At 49.0% G+C, this 14,622-nt stretch overlaps 9 protein-coding genes across 18 annotated transcripts; 4 read left to right on the forward strand and 5 right to left on the reverse strand.

Moving 5' to 3' along the window:
• The first annotated feature begins 588 nt into the window (after positions 1-588).
• PPTG_12712 (hypothetical protein) lies at positions 589-1,798 on the forward strand. Its single transcript, XM_008909889.1, has one exon. The coding sequence runs from the start codon at positions 785-787 to the stop codon at positions 1,694-1,696; it is 912 nt and encodes a 303-aa protein (XP_008908137.1). The 5' UTR covers positions 589-784; the 3' UTR covers positions 1,697-1,798.
• Positions 1,799-1,945: 147 nt separating this feature from the next.
• Positions 1,946-3,028, forward strand: PPTG_12713 (hypothetical protein). Its single transcript, XM_008909890.1, has one exon. The coding sequence runs from the start codon at positions 2,017-2,019 to the stop codon at positions 2,446-2,448; it is 432 nt and encodes a 143-aa protein (XP_008908138.1). The 5' UTR covers positions 1,946-2,016; the 3' UTR covers positions 2,449-3,028.
• PPTG_12714 (hypothetical protein) lies at positions 2,508-3,442 on the reverse strand. 4 transcript variants are annotated; one of them, XM_008909892.1, is made up of 6 exons: positions 3,352-3,442; positions 3,163-3,285; positions 3,029-3,092; positions 2,913-2,933; positions 2,783-2,853; positions 2,508-2,718 (listed from the first exon to the last, which is right to left on the reverse strand). In XM_008909892.1, exons 1-6 carry the CDS (start codon positions 3,408-3,410, stop codon positions 2,661-2,663), a joined length of 396 nt encoding a protein of 131 aa, XP_008908140.1. In that variant the 5' UTR covers positions 3,411-3,442; the 3' UTR covers positions 2,508-2,660. The 4 variants fall into 4 exon arrangements, with proteins under 4 accessions (XP_008908140.1, XP_008908139.1, XP_008908142.1 ...); XM_008909891.1 differs by having other exon boundaries at positions 2,508-2,853; XM_008909894.1 differs by having other exon boundaries at positions 2,783-2,933.
• A 90-nt stretch (positions 3,443-3,532) lies between these two features.
• On the forward strand, positions 3,533-5,005 carry PPTG_12715. 2 transcript variants are annotated; one of them, XM_008909895.1, is made up of 8 exons: positions 3,533-3,678; positions 3,747-3,897; positions 3,974-4,012; positions 4,073-4,121; positions 4,186-4,301; positions 4,373-4,444; positions 4,512-4,685; positions 4,750-5,005. In XM_008909895.1, exons 1-8 carry the CDS (start codon positions 3,578-3,580, stop codon positions 4,942-4,944), a joined length of 897 nt encoding a protein of 298 aa, XP_008908143.1. In that variant the 5' UTR covers positions 3,533-3,577; the 3' UTR covers positions 4,945-5,005. The 2 variants fall into 2 exon arrangements, with proteins under 2 accessions (XP_008908143.1, XP_008908144.1); XM_008909896.1 differs by having other exon boundaries at positions 3,533-3,897.
• Positions 4,867-6,973, reverse strand: PPTG_12716 (hypothetical protein). The gene is made up of 2 exons (XM_008909897.1): positions 6,809-6,973; positions 4,867-6,732 (listed from the first exon to the last, which is right to left on the reverse strand). The coding sequence occupies exon 2, from the start codon at positions 6,159-6,161 to the stop codon at positions 5,025-5,027; it is 1,137 nt and encodes a 378-aa protein (XP_008908145.1). The 5' UTR covers positions 6,162-6,732; positions 6,809-6,973; the 3' UTR covers positions 4,867-5,024.
• A 59-nt stretch (positions 6,974-7,032) lies between these two features.
• Positions 7,033-8,987, reverse strand: PPTG_12717 (hypothetical protein). Of its 5 annotated transcripts, XM_008909899.1 has the most exons (7): positions 8,662-8,987; positions 8,415-8,603; positions 8,199-8,348; positions 8,099-8,135; positions 7,660-8,037; positions 7,537-7,588; positions 7,033-7,474 (listed from the first exon to the last, which is right to left on the reverse strand). In XM_008909899.1, the coding sequence occupies exons 1-7, from the start codon at positions 8,955-8,957 to the stop codon at positions 7,152-7,154; spliced, it is 1,425 nt and encodes a 474-aa protein (XP_008908147.1). In that variant the 5' UTR covers positions 8,958-8,987; the 3' UTR covers positions 7,033-7,151. The 5 variants fall into 5 exon arrangements, with proteins under 5 accessions (XP_008908147.1, XP_008908149.1, XP_008908146.1 ...); XM_008909901.1 differs by having other exon boundaries at positions 7,537-8,037; XM_008909898.1 differs by having other exon boundaries at positions 8,199-8,603.
• A 521-nt stretch (positions 8,988-9,508) lies between these two features.
• On the forward strand, positions 9,509-11,466 carry PPTG_12718. 2 transcript variants are annotated; one of them, XM_008909904.1, is made up of 6 exons: positions 9,509-9,842; positions 9,906-9,992; positions 10,054-10,140; positions 10,201-10,309; positions 10,381-10,647; positions 10,717-11,466. In XM_008909904.1, exons 1-6 carry the CDS (start codon positions 9,523-9,525, stop codon positions 11,398-11,400), a joined length of 1,554 nt encoding a protein of 517 aa, XP_008908152.1. In that variant the 5' UTR covers positions 9,509-9,522; the 3' UTR covers positions 11,401-11,466. The 2 variants fall into 2 exon arrangements, with proteins under 2 accessions (XP_008908152.1, XP_008908151.1); XM_008909903.1 differs by having other exon boundaries at positions 9,509-9,992.
• Positions 11,142-12,727, reverse strand: PPTG_12719 (hypothetical protein). Its single transcript, XM_008909905.1, has 4 exons — positions 12,544-12,727; positions 12,283-12,476; positions 12,157-12,223; positions 11,142-12,080 (listed from the first exon to the last, which is right to left on the reverse strand). The coding sequence occupies exons 1-4, from the start codon at positions 12,640-12,642 to the stop codon at positions 11,487-11,489; spliced, it is 954 nt and encodes a 317-aa protein (XP_008908153.1). The 5' UTR covers positions 12,643-12,727; the 3' UTR covers positions 11,142-11,486.
• PPTG_12720 (hypothetical protein) lies at positions 12,654-13,807 on the reverse strand. Its single transcript, XM_008909906.1, has one exon. It carries the CDS (start codon positions 13,769-13,771, stop codon positions 12,728-12,730), a length of 1,044 nt encoding a protein of 347 aa, XP_008908154.1. The 5' UTR covers positions 13,772-13,807; the 3' UTR covers positions 12,654-12,727.
• Between the last annotated feature and the right edge of the window lie 815 nt (positions 13,808-14,622).

Genomic DNA, 14,622 nt, shown 5'->3' on the forward strand with positions numbered 1-14,622 from the left:
TCGTCGGAAAACGATACCTCGAAATGGTGGCAGTTCGTTTCTCGTTAGGATAATCTTAGCGTTCGTCTGGATGATGCTTGCTCTCCTGGATCTTCTTCTTGGGAGCTCGCTGTTGCTGCTGATATTGTACCGTTTGAGGTCCGCCGGTGCAATATTGCCGATCCCTGGATTTCCGCGACCCATGAGGAGAACAACTTGTTCAACAAGAGGTCAATCCGATACAATAGTGAGTGCCTAAAGACAAATGATGTTGAAGCAGGAAGCTTACAGCATTCATGCTGAAAACTCACACACACCATCGCCTTTCGGGACTTGCTTTGGCAAGGCGCAACGGCGTAATCTCCATTTTGAGACCGCGAGTAATCAGAATTCAACTGTAATATCTAATTTTATAAGACCACCAGGTAATCGTATCTAATAATTATCACAGACATCAATATGAATCTTACTATCGACATACATTATTCACTAAAGAGGCAAAATATAATAATTGTAAGTATCCGCTACGCTGCGTGGTCTTTCACTCACACTCTACAGCTGCGTGCAAGAGACCAAACTAAAATTAGCATGTCACACCGACATTCTACAGTTGAGGTCCAGCAAGCCATTCGACCAATACACCACTTCGGAACCGCTGACCCAGCCATCACTACCTGTGGTCCAGCTATAGCTCTCGCGCTGCGCAGGACCTGTTCAACGTCTTATCCTGGCCGGCTCCGTCTGAAACCAGGGCCTTATTCCCATTTTTAATCAACCAACCGGTGCAGTACCCCCAATCACAGTCATGGTCATGGGGTGCTGCTCGACACGGATGTCGGACGCAGGGAAGCGATGGCTCAAGGTAGCGGCGTGGACGACGCTCTTCTGCGGGGTAACCTACGTGATCCTGGCTCTGGTACCCGTGAAGCTTTACATCGCCAGCACTATGTCCTGGATCCAGGCCAACCCGACTATGGGGGCCATGCTGCTTCCTCTCATTCTGGCTGTAGGCATCCCACTCTGCATCCCGTCACCGGGCTTTGAGATCCTCGCGGGCTCCATGTTTGGCATCGTGACCGGCACGCTGCTCTGTGTTGTTGGCAAGACCATCGGCCAGATGATAGCATTCCTGGCAGCCAAGCACTTCGGCAAGGACCGAATCAGCGGCTACATGCAGATCAAATTCCCCTCATTCGCGGCATTGGCAACGGTGCTACAGAACTCCAGTTGGAAGCCGCTACTGCTGATTCAGGTGGCCAATGTGCCCCACCTTGTCAAGTGCTACGGATTAGCGATCGCAGACATCTCGACGTACAGGTTTGCCGTGTCGTCGGCGGTTGGTGGACTACCCTACGCTATTTTGTGGGCGTATCTCGGATACAACAGCAAAAACCTGGTGTCTAGTGGCAGCAGCGATGAGAATGCAGTGGAGCTGAGCGAGACGTCGTTCCGTCAACGCATGGTGATCGGCGTGGGAGGCACTGTGTTCACTGTGCTAGGCATGTGGTGGCTGGTGGTGTACACGAAGAAGCAGCTGCACAGCGAGTTGCAGCGTGTCAAGCACCTCCACCGCTCCAGCGTGGACAGCGACGACACGTGCATCACAATTTCGTCTTCGGAGGACGACGACGAGGTCGTCCAGATCGGTCTGCTCCGACCCGAAACGTTCCCCACAGCACTCACAGTCGCCCAACCCCGGTGTTACGACGACATCTGACCCCATACTCACAACACACGTGTACACTAGCTAGTTAGACAAACAGACACAACTGTACGATATTAATCCAATGGGAATCCCAGCGATACATGAACGATCTAAGTCGCCTGCGCGTAATGCGCCCGTCATCTTCAAATGCTTGAATTGTCGTCACAAATTCACAAAAATTGGTCTGGAGAAACGATATTACGTGGTGTACACGAATAACGCAACGACTAAGTACGAAAGTCAACTCTAGTCAGACTTGACCTTGAGGTGGTGCGCCATACAGAAGTAAAGAAGCGACTAGCAAGGGACGCTAAATTCGAGAGCTGTGTGGCATGGACTTCGACGCGACTATAGAGCGGCTCAATTCGCTCAAGCTGCAAGAGCGCGGCTCTAATTTCAGCGCAAACCAGCACGCAGAGCACACGGCGCAGCTGCAGCACGAGATTCGACGACTGCAAGAAGAGAACGACCGCCGCGTGTTAGACCAAGAGCGGCAGTTGCAGCTGTGGCAGCAGGAGATGCGCGAGATGCAGACGCGACTCGAAGCTGCTGAGCACCAGAATTGCTTACTCAAAGCCGCATTGGGCGAAGTGGACACGTTTAGGCACCAGGCCGAGACGCAACAGCTCGTGATCGAGGAGCTCCAGACACAAGTCAAGCAGCTACGCATCACCAACTACAGACTACAGTATGTGGTGCAGCAGAACGAGCCACGAGGAGGTCAGGGGTCTTTTCTACCGCCACCGCCGCCAGATATTTTCTAGGACGCACGGACATGAGCGTACTACACTACTGCTTGCACCAATGTACTATGTAGAATCGACCCTAGAGGAAGGAAATACGAGGATGCCACAGTGCACTGCAGCTCCATTAGCGCGGTGCGGTGCTGTGTTTTTTCATTTGACTGGCCTTTCCTGGAAAAAGAACAAGTGTGCTCTAATATTAAATCAAGAACGCAGAAGGCTGCACAACAACTTCACTCGCTTGGTTTAATGTTGGACGAACTTTGAGCTGCTTTCAGGCGTTCGATGAGACTGTGAAGTGGAGTAAGGCGTCTGTGAGGTCATCTCAGCAAAAGTCTCCAATATGGTCACGTACGTCTTCTGTGCAGTCGCTTGGGTGGAGAACATGGCCGCTGCCATGTAGAACTCCTCTACAAACTTTTCCATCTAAATAGCAAGTCATACCAATGTCAACTCCAGTGCTGCAGCTCTAGAGAAAAGTTTACCTCGCTCTCCAAGATCGCAACCTAGAAAGCAAGCACAGCGTCAACAAACTGGTATAAGTTTTGCTTCCTTCCAGCCTGGATTTTTCAACTACTTATTACTATCTTTCTGGTCGCACCTCTTCTTCCAGTGCATTGAGCTTGTCCACTTCTGCCTCGGAGCAGTACTCATTCATGTCGACTCTGTCTCACGAACGACAGCGTAATATTGAGAATATCATTGAGTTGACGCATTTATCTAGTTGTGCATTACTTGATCTTCATGACGTCTTGCTGCTGGTTCAGCGTCGAGTGCTTGGACGCTCCAGGTTTACGCTCGTTTGGCAGCCATCTCCGGTGACTCCCGTGTTCCTCCGCACGCAGCAGCACGTTGGGTCTGTATGGGATAACGACTTCACTTTAATTACCTATGACGCAGTAATTGTAGAGTATTTCATTGTACACGTAGTTGTGCACGGCGGAAGGTTTCGCCACAGGCACTTCGCGCGGTCGTCGCCTCATGTCGAGAGCGTGGATTAGGAAAGTGCAGATTTACGTTCTTTTTGTCCGAAATAACATGACTCCTTTATAAAACACTTTGTTTAACTATGCGGAAATTTACGTGACTCATACTCACCCGGACAGTTACCTGTGGCCCATCTTCGAGCAGCTCAATTACAACACGCATCATGTTGCTCACTGTGCTGCGTCGTCCTTCCGTGCAGCTCTCGCTGCTGGCCCGCGGCTCCCGCAACGACACTGCTCAGGTTCTGCGCTTCTTCAGCTCCACGTACGTGCTTTTATCTCTCCGAACAGCTCTGTATAAGAAGAACTATCGTCACGAAATTACTGTGCCAGTTCCAGTAGTGCCCCGCCAGAGCAGAAAGCCAAGAAGAACGACGACGAAGAGGAGCTGACCAATACCAAACTATGGGACAATGTGCTGGCTAACCACCCGGAGCACGCGGAGCAGCAGGGTGGCGACCTTCTCTACGAATATCCGCAAAAGGTGCCGCTGGCTTGGTCATCGAGATTGATGAAGGGGTGATTTTGACGACATTAATGCTCATATTTGTGCTGCACAGAGCTACTTTGGATACATGTCGGCTGGCTCTCTTGCTCATGTACGTATATCAATTGTCATGGCTATTTGAGGATGTTGTGCTGACTTCTTGTGTGTTTAGATTGCGTTCTGGTCGTGGCTCAAGGGTTATGAACAGAGTCTCGTGGAGAGTAAGTGCTGGTTGTTGAGTAGTGGAATGTAAAGATTAGAGTTACTAACTGGAATTTGTTGCAGTGCACCCGGTGCTGGGCGAGCCGACGTTCTTCTCGTTCATCTCGGACGACTTTGGCTCGTCAATGGGCTTCGGTATGAGTATTCTGCTGGCTGGTCTCATTGGTTTCCACGCGAGCGTAAGGATTCGTTTTATATATGCATAGTATTGATATGTGAAGCTAATACTGTTATAATTATTGCATTGCAGCGATCGGTGGCTCGTATTTCGGTAGTTGCAGGCGGTGACAAGCTGCGTTTCACGACCCACAAGTTCTTCGGAGTGAGTTTTAGATTGTCTGGACTTTATTTTCTTGAGAGTATTTCTTACGAGTTTGTGCTTGATTCAGGACTTTGCGAATCCGATTGACGTGCCTATCTCGTACGTATCGGCGAACCCCAACACCAAGAACAACATCATCCTGAAGCTGGCCAACAGACGTGGCTTCTACCTGGTGGACACCAAGGGAAAGTTCTACAACCGCGAGAAACTAGAGCGAATGATCACCTTCCGCACAAACTTCGTAAGTGTTTTAGAGCTTGAAACATTCTATTGTTCAACAGCTGACCCTGGATTAATATTACCAGTCAGAACACAAGAAGATGATGGAGAAGAAGACGACGATCGAGGTGCGTACGGACTTGCCGCGTGTGGATCTTAAGGCCGAAGCTGCGCAGGCTGAAGCCAACCGAAAACTCCCCTCACGAGCACGTTCGAAGGCTCGTCACGGCAATCTACTGGGCAAGAAAAACTCCTCGAAGAAAGGAGGCAAGAAGAAATAGAGTAGGTACAGGCCGCTACGAGCAATAGAAGTGTTGCGAAACATTGTTCACAAACGTCAAACGTGTTGATTAACTTACACTCAGGCTGATCCCATGGAGGCTTCGACTGCTGCGGCGATCAGCAGCGCGTCGTACAACTCACGGGCGTTATCCACAAGCCTAGCAGGTTCGATCCGGTTCGAGACATCCCGCAAACTGAGCAGGACGTTGGTGGAATCCTCAGCAGCCAGAATCTCTTCGCGGAATTCACGTACTACGGCAACACAGAGCAGGTTGATGAAGGAGAAGTCACTCGGCGTGAGGCTGAAGATGGCGTCCCAGATCTGCCAAACCTGCGGTGTCTCGAACTCTCGAGCCATCAGGACGCGCACCCAACGCAATAGGAAAATCTGCGGCTCCACTCCTAGGTTAACGAGATGTCGCGCAGTCGGAGGATCACAACGACTCAAGATGTGGTGATGAATGCGATTCATCTGATCATCCAAAGGTGAAGCCGGTAATTGGTCTGCCGAGCTGAGAGGTTTGTCGGCTTGTGGCTTGGAATTCCTACGAATCGGGACGTGCGGACAGTAAGTTCCAGCCATACGCAACATCATCTCTTCCAGAAGAAGATAAGCGTCGTGTTCGATGAACTCGGACGCCGTCAGTTCGCGTACAATCTCTCCTGCAGCGTCACGACAGCACTCGTAGTACTTCCCTGACCCTCCAGCGAACGGAGCCAAGCGGAGAAACATGTCCCGGTCGAGAAACGAGTCGTCATTCTGGATATTAATGAAACTCTCGACGTACACGAAGCTCGAGTCTTCTTCTCTGCTAATATCATGAGGCTTACTAGCAGGAAAAAAATACGAACCACTGAGTCGACCATCAGCTTCTCCCTCGTACTCTCCAGCCACCACTTCTTCAATATCATCGTCCTCGAATGACCATTGTTCGATGTGAAGTAGGTACACTAATGTCGCTAAGAGCTCCCCCATGCCTTGATTATACGAGATCTCCGAGTGTGTGGCGGAGTAGACGTACAGGACACGAATCATCAAGCACTGGACAATAGGGTCCCTGAAAAACGGCATTTCTCCTCGAGTACGACGCACATCCTTGTAGATGTTGTGCAATAGGTTGTCTGTCGAGGTCTCACATTGGCTCAAAAACTCCTCTGGTCTCTGCTTTCCGACGAGCAGATTTTGGAATAATTTGTACTTGCCACGCTCATTCATAGCTCTGACGCTTTTCACGAGCGATACTTGTCCATTGACTGAAAGGGAGATCTGAGGGGATGTAGTCCAGCCACACTTTCCAGGTTAGACTGCGCATGCAGGACCAGGAGAGCGCTCCTTTGGCTGCCTGGAGACATAAATCTTCCCTTGTGGAGCGCACGAAAACCTCTAGAAATTCATTCACTCTGGCTTTTGCATCGCGTGACTGTAGTTCATATAGAGTCACAGTAGAGACGCCACTATCAAGACGTCGACGTTGTTCTTGCACTCCATCGGAGCTTATACGTTCGATGGCGTTGCAAATAGCGTCACTCCAGTCACTGGCGTCACGCACGTGGTCGGCACATAAGAACCACGTTTTATCCTTAGTTACGACCATCAGAACCTCCTCCAGACTGTCAATATGCGCATTCTGGAGACGAATACAACCCATTGGAGTCGCTGCGTCCTTGTGTGGGTAGTAATAGAGCCCCAAGTCGGCGGCGTTGGCTCCAGCGAGCACCACCTCAAAGGGTTTCCATTCGGGAGGCTGTCCGACTTCTAATAACAGAGGTCCAGTCTTGATTTTGGGCTGAAATAGAGGTCGAATGGAGTTAGAACTTAGCGGTAGAGTTAAGAGATGATGAAGATGCCGCGACGTGACGTACCAAGAAGCGGTTGGCGACGGGAGCAGGCACGGAGAACGTCTGTAGCAGACGCTCCCACACGTTGCCGACTGAGTTGCTGGAAGGAGAGGACACTCGTAACACCTCCATGCCAATTGAGCACTAGTCTAGGATAGCAGAGACGTTGAGACTGACTGGTCGCACGCATCTGGAAAAACAATCGAAATAATCTGGTTTCGTACTTAGTGCGAAGTTGAAGATTCGTTTTTCGCGCCTTTTCAGGATTGATAAAATTACCATTATAGACAGGATTATATTTTTGGAAACTCTTCAGAAGTTCAAAAAAAAATCGGATCCAAAAGAAGGGTTAACCTTTTCTGGTTATTTATGCTGCCACCGGCAGTAGCACTTCGAGTGTGGAGCGACCGATCCAGAGTAGTGCCGGGTCTTCGCGAACAAGCACGAACTTGTCAGATTGGTCCTCGAAGCCGAGAGCAAGTAGAAACTCCAGACACTCAGGAAATCTTGCAACCTGGCCTTCAAAAAGCCGATTTGTTTTTCGGATGGAGCGAAACTTGACATCAGCTGGGTGTGTGATGATATTGGACACGATCTTGTGCAGTAACGAAACTGCCTTGGAGATGGCCTCCGCACTGTAATGGGTTTGCAAGTGACGTACTGCGTCGTGGATGCGTTTCTCGCGATCGCCTGACAACTCAAATGTTAGAAACCACTGGAAAAAATCAAATCTCACAACACCCTTTACATACTCATAGCCAACGTTGCAACTTCTTCGTCGACGGTCCTCTCATGTACTTCAGGCTGAACAAATCAGACGTAGCACAGTACAGTTAAATCCACACTCCTACTTTAATGTCAGTGATATTTCTTACCAATGATTGAGGAACCACCGCAGCTTCAGATTTTACAGCTTCTGTTTCTTCCATCTCAACATCTTCAGTAGTTGGCTCCTTTTCGGTTACGGTGGGTGGTTTTTGCGCTGTCGGAGGCATTTCCTGAACAACAACTTCTCCTCGTCCCTGGTCAACAGGTGCCGGTGGCGCAATGTTAAGTAGTCGACTTGTCCCTGCCGACCCACCACCCAGACGATGTCCACTTGAAACGTTACTACTAGTTGAGTCATCATCGTGAAGAGCGGCAGGAGAACCACCGACAGCGGCACCACCAGAGTTGGTCCAATCCAGCTCATTACATTCCTTTTCCACTTGGCGCATTAACTGGTAGAACTTGTTATCGTGCTCCGAGTGCACCTACAGAAATGCATGTGAGCGATAGATCTATCGTATTCTTCAGAGGATGAAGCAGACTTACATTGTGGGAAAGCTCGTGGAAAAGCACCTTCTTGATACTAGTACATTAGTAGTTAGTACACTCAGATAACAGCCAAAACACAACAACTATCGGGACCAACCTCAAAAACTTGCGAAAGCCGAGTAAATCATCAGTACGCAGTCGGAGCAAGATCTTCTGTCCCTTGTTCTGGTTCAGCCCCAACACGCACACGGGGTCCACACCAACCTTCCCATCGGGTGGCATCTCGGCTAAAACCCCAACGCTCCATCTACCATCCACAATATCAGCATCCCATATTGTCCAATAGATGCAATGACTGTTGAAAAAAACGTACTTGTGTTTCGCCATCACCGCTAAAATGCCTCGATCGTTCGCCAACCTCTCCAGAATCTCCTGGGCTTTGTCCTTATCTGCAAAGTTCTTCAACGGCTCAATAGCGTGGAAGCGATAGTTTGTGGATACGGCGTCGCGCGCCTGGATCCCTTGGTTTCGCTTTGAAATGTCCACCACGCGTCGACTCTCCCTGTAACAGTGTCAGGGTCAGTTCGCACGTCAACTCACGCTATCATCGCACTACTCACCGAATTTTCATTTCCCGTTCAACGGCGGTCTGGGTCGCCTTCATGCCCTCAATCTGTGCCGTTGATGCGCCTACCATCAATAGCAATGGAGTAGCTTCGTCGCACACGTCGCGCAGTAGCTTCAATTCATCACTACAGTCGACACGTCGACGCTTCTGGAACAATCGCTGCGCGTCCTTTTGAACGCCCACCACGAGCTCGATCTGGGCTTGTAGCTCGGCAATTGTAGGCGAGGATTCGTCTGGAAAGGACAAAGCGTATGTTTGCCCCTTGTAGTTAACGCTGAGCGTTGTCATGGTCGAGGGGATCGAGTGCCAACTTCTACGTCAATTCGATAATGAGCGTTTTTTAGCGCGTTCAAAACAACACTTGTCGGTACGGCATGCTGATTGGCCGGAATGGCATTCAGCCGTAAAAACCCATTAAAAATTTAATGGGTTTTATTCGTCTGAATGCCATCCCACGGTACGGTTTATTTGGGTTATTCGGAACCAACTCAAAAAAGTCAAATTTTTGGGTCGTAACAATATTGGCTTGGATGGTATTACACATAGTTCCAAAATCTCGTCGTGAAGCATGCTGATTGGCCGGGATGCCATTCAGACGAAAAAAAGCCATTAACATTTTAATGGGTTTTTTTGTCTGAATGCCATCCCAGCCAATCAGCGCGTCGTAGCAGTAAAAAAATCGGAAAATAATAGTACGACGAGAAAATACTACTTTTTCAAAAACAGAAATATGACAAAACAATCATTCTGTGATGACGCAATCGAGCCATGTTTTCAACCAATTGTCTTGTGTTTTGATTTCAACCAATCTAGTGATTCGACTTTTCTTTTTTTTTTCGGCTTCAACTCGAAGATGGCTACTCTTGCACTATTACTGGACGTCCCTTCGAGGGCATCCTCTTACGTTGCTGCCACCGCCATGGCGACGCCTTTCAGCACGCTACGCAATGGATCTGGTCCTCGAGGTGTCGGTGAGTCGCTCATCCTCAAGCGACGACAGCGAGAAGACCATTTGGCCAACTTCACGACGTCCGTCCAGGGCATTTCGAGGCTCAACGCTCGTGCCGACTGGGAAGACTCGCTCTACGAGAAAGGAGAGAAGAAACAGGTGCAACGAGCAGTCGTTCAACTTAAGAACCAACACGAATCGCAGCTGCATTCCAGGAGATTGAGGTATGTCTCCGAAGCAGCTGTAGGTATTGAAATTAAAGCTAATAACCGAGAAATGTGCATTAGACTCGCTGAGCTCTACAATCGAGAGATGGAGCAGTGGAGAGACGAATGTCTAGCCAACGTCGAGACGCCAGAGGACAGGAAGCAAAAGTACGTCGAGCTAAATACTAAAAGTCTAGTTTATACACTGGGGCTAACGTTTTTTTTACAGGATGATCCAGCGAGCGCTGGCTCTGAAAGAGCGAAGAGAGCAAGAGCGACGCGCTATAGTGGAAGAGAAACGGATGCAACAATATCGGTGAGTGAGCTTAAATAAAGTAAAAGATGGTTGAGAATGCTTTATTGACTGTATTCGTAGTGAATCGTGCGACGACATTCGTGTTGAGGACTCGAATAAAGTTCAACAGATCGTTCTGAACGACCGAGACAAGCAACTCGAAGAGAGGAAATTGATCACTGAACAAGAGGTGAGTGTACATATATATATATCATATCACTATATAAATCCCATGGTGATAATGGTATTTTCGCTAAATAGCGTCAGTTCGAGCTCAAAATGGCCCAACTGTGGGAAGAAGATCGACTGAAGAAAGAAGAACGCGACCGCAGAGACATTGAAATGGCTATCAAACGCAACGAAGAGATGAAGAGTATTTTAGATCTACAAGTCGATCTAGTTCAGAAGCGCAAGGCCGAGTTGGACGAGCGTAAGCGCAGAGAAGACGATGAACAACTCAGTGAGTGGGAGCGTCTCAAACGAGTGGAAGAAGATCTAGAACAGCGCAATCGAGAGAAAGAGATCATGGTACGCTCGTATCAAGCTTTAAATGGCTTCGAACTGCCGCTTTAACTGCACTTTTAACTGTTTTTTTAGCGAGCTTTGGACGTCAAGAAGTTCAACCAAGAACGTGTCGAGGCCAACCGCTTGGCTTCAGAGAGAGAGCGACTGTATGATCAGCGCTTATTGGAACAGGTTTTGGCTCAAGAAGCAGAGACTCAGCGTCGTGAGCGAGAGTTGCAGGATAAATTTCGACAGGATCAGCTCAACTACCAGCGTATGCTCAAGCGCCAGATGGAGACAGAGGCGGAGGATCTCTCGTATCTGGATAAAATCCGCAAGGACATGGAAGACGAAGTGTGGGCCAAGCACGACGCTCAGCACGACGCAGAGGAAGCAGCTCGTCAGGAACTATTACGCCAGGTTCTAATTTCTCGTAATAGCCAGATTGAGGCCAAACGCGCTAATAAACTCCAAGCCAAAGAAGAAGACACGGCATATATGAACCAGATCAAGCATGACTCAGAGGAAGCTCTGCAGAAAGAGCTTCGTGACCAGGAAAAACGTCGTGAAGAACTCAAACGGACGCAGTCAGATTTACTACGTCAACAGGAAGAAAAACGAATTCTAGAAGACCAGAAAAAGCAGGCCGAGTTTCTAGAACTCAAGCGCATGCAGTTCGCCGAGAAGCAGCACAAAGAGCGCGTCAAACAGTTCTCCACCCACATGCCGACCACGAACTTCCGTCGGAAAGCTGCTCAATGGTACTTCGACGCTTAAGAATCTGATACGTTTCAGATTGATTTCCACTTGTCGAGAAAATACATTTCAAATTTAGGATCTTCTAAATCTGTAACGTATCAAACTCAAACGGACAAGTCTGCGACTTCCTGGGGCTGTTCGTCGCTGTTGAGCCAGTCTAACGAGCTCGGATTGTTCTTGTCGGCTTCTCCGTCTAGTCGGATGAGCTTATTGCACTCTTTCGACAGCTCAGAGAAGCCTAAACGTCCGCGGCGCTGGATGAACTTGGCTACTTTATCCATTTCCTCTTCGGTGATGTAGATGAACTTGCCACGGTCGTCCACGATCCCTGTGAGGCGGTTGGACGCCTGTAGTGACTCCACGCGATCGATTGCCTCCTGTGTAGCCAAGTTGAACTCCGAGGCGAGATCTTCAAGCAGCACCACCTTGTGAGACTTCACGTAGTCTACAAACTGTTGCAGCAGTGTCTGACTCTCCTCACTATCTTCTGCCAGTTTAGTGCCTTGCTCTTCGATAGTAAACATATCTTTCCATTGGTCGAACTCTTCTTTCTCCTTGCGTTCCTTCTCTTCCTTCAATTTCCGTTCTTGTTCTTCAAGAGCTGCTTCAATCTTGGCTTCCTCTTCACGTTTCTTCTGGTACGCAGCTTCTTTTTCCTCAGCTATACGTTGACGCTCCTCGCGTTGCTGCTGGTCGAACTACAGTAAAAAAAAATTAACCAACGTTGTGAAAATTAAGTCGACACAAAACTTTCAAAGCCTATACTGCCCGTACCTGACGCAATTCTTCACGTTCCCGTCGCTTGAGCTCCTTCTGCAGCTCCTTTTTCGTCATAGCTCGTCTATAAGCATCCAAAAATTAGCCACAGAACTTTGTATTCTTCAATCGTGAGTCACGTACGGCTCCACGGGACCTTCTTCTTCCTCTGCGGCTTCCGCAGCCTCGTTTTGAGCCGGAGCGGCAGCCTCTACGGGAGCAGCAGCCTCCTCTCGCTCGGCATTACGCTTCTTGCGGTCCTTGCGCTTGCGTAGCGCCGCCAGACCGCCTCTCTCGCCGCCGCGGACCACTTCGGCCTGGTCTTCATGAGCTACTTTCTGTAATTGGTCAGATTACAGGAGTTAGAGACTGAGAATTAAATAACACGGAGAGGAGATAGCGCACTTTAGTTCCAGCGAAGAAGCCCGCGAAGAAGAGCACCAGCAGCACCGTCGCAGCCAGGCCCCCGAGCGAGATGGCCAGCAGAACACCGTCCGATAACATCGTGCTTGAAAGTACTGTTTAGCTCAAAATGCCTATTATTAATTCGTACTTAACATGTAATATCATTATTAATACAATCTCGACCTTAAACGTTAGCTTCGGCAGCTTGGATGTTTTTGATAATATCTTCGGCCACCTCGTCTACATATTGGAAGAAAGCGCCGTGTCCAGCGTCTTCGTACATGACCATTCGAGAATGGTCGCTAGCTAAATGGTTATATAGCGTCTGGGTCTCACATGATGGAATGACGACGTCCTGCGCGCCGCCGACCACGAGAATGGGGAAGTGGTGGTCACGAATAGCATGTAGACGTTCGTCCGATACGAAATGCGAGAGTACAGCTGACCCTTGACCCATGAAGCCGAAGACTCGTGGTGTCTCGCGGTTCTCAACCAGATACTTGTGGCACTCGAACATGGCTTCATAGACACTTCGTGGGTCATTCTCCATGCTTTGAGAGAGAAATTTAGGTGGATAAAGCACCATCAGGAGGTTATGAGTCTCCGCATTAACGTCGCGATGGTCAAGTGTTCTGGTCATCGGCAACACGCCGTTGCAAACTGGGATGTATCGACCTCGTGTCGTACACAATAGCGACAACGACCTCACTCTTTCTGGAGCCAGCAGCGCCAGCTCAAGCGAGATCATTCCTCCCATGCTGTAGCCCACAACGTGAGACTGTTCCCAACCGATATGGTCCAGTAATGCGAGAATATCTTCAGCCATGTTACTCGTGGTGTAAGGACCGATGGGCGATGTGGAGCCACCAACGCCGCGGTTATCAAACGTCAAGATCTTCAGACGTTTCCCAGTCTTCAGCTCATCCCATTGACGCAGCATTGTTTCAATTGTCGGAGTCCACGCCTCCTTGCAGCTAAGAAAACCCATAATAAACACCACTCGAACTTCATCTTCACTTGCAGCTTCATCTTCGATCGAATGCTCCCACGTGAGTGGGTGTTGGTGCATAGCAAACTCGAGGATAATGCCTGTATGGATCTTGACGCGTCGGACGTGACTGCTGTTGAAGTGGTACGGGGCGGTGAATACCACATCCAAATGCCGCTGCAACCGGAAACCGGACTTATCCAAGGTGTCGGACGTAGCTGTGGTGCGTCTTGCAGACATCGCGTTGGAATATGATGAAGGGTGTGATTGAGTCGTTGCAATTTGAATAATGAACGATTAGTGACAAATAAAACTAATTTTCCATGTCAGACTCAACACGGATGATGTCATGGATATGAAGGTCGATGTCATCTTTATCGATTCCTGAAAATCCGGTCGATCTTATATTGGCTTCTTTGCGTGACGACGGTGACTAACACCGCCAACTCGATGCTCACCAACATTCGTAGTTGAAGGTGCCGTGAATGACTCTCGCTAACTTGCTTTCCAGATCCTTTGTGTGTCGTAGAGGGGTAATTGAAATGGCGTCGAGAAGCCAACTTGTGTCATTTCTTCGTCTGATCTTGATTTCATTGTCGTAGGATCCAGACTGTAAATACTTCCGCTCACATTACGACGCCTCTCACTCGACCTTACGTAGAGCACGGTGTTTTTTTTCTGACTGCAACGATAACTCTTCAGAGCTTAGTGTTTTGGCTTGACGAAGGGAGGCGAAAATCCACTGGTCTCAGCCGCAGCGTTCATGTCAAAATACCAAGAGCGACCACGACGGGCTACACTGGAAGTCCCTACAACAAAGGCACTCTTTGTTGGTGTTACTGCTTCAGCTTGGTTAATGTCACCGGCAGGCAAGGGAAAGAAGCAATTGGTTTATCCGCTTGAAAAGTATTGCAATCAAAAGGAGCGATTGCATGAAAACTAGATATTACAATACCCAATTGGAGTGGAGGTTGCAATACTCAAGAGCAGCACTGATCTACAAAAGTCGTTACTATCCTCGTTCATCAGTGTGTGCCTCTCTGATGGCCTTGGGGGTTACTAATACAAGCTTTGAATCCCAGAACAATCGG

Source organism: Phytophthora parasitica (genome assembly GCF_000247585.1).
Source record: "Phytophthora parasitica INRA-310 unplaced genomic scaffold supercont2.35, whole genome shotgun sequence".
In the NCBI taxonomy this organism is placed as follows: domain Eukaryota; phylum Oomycota; class Peronosporomycetes; order Peronosporales; family Peronosporaceae; genus Phytophthora; species Phytophthora nicotianae.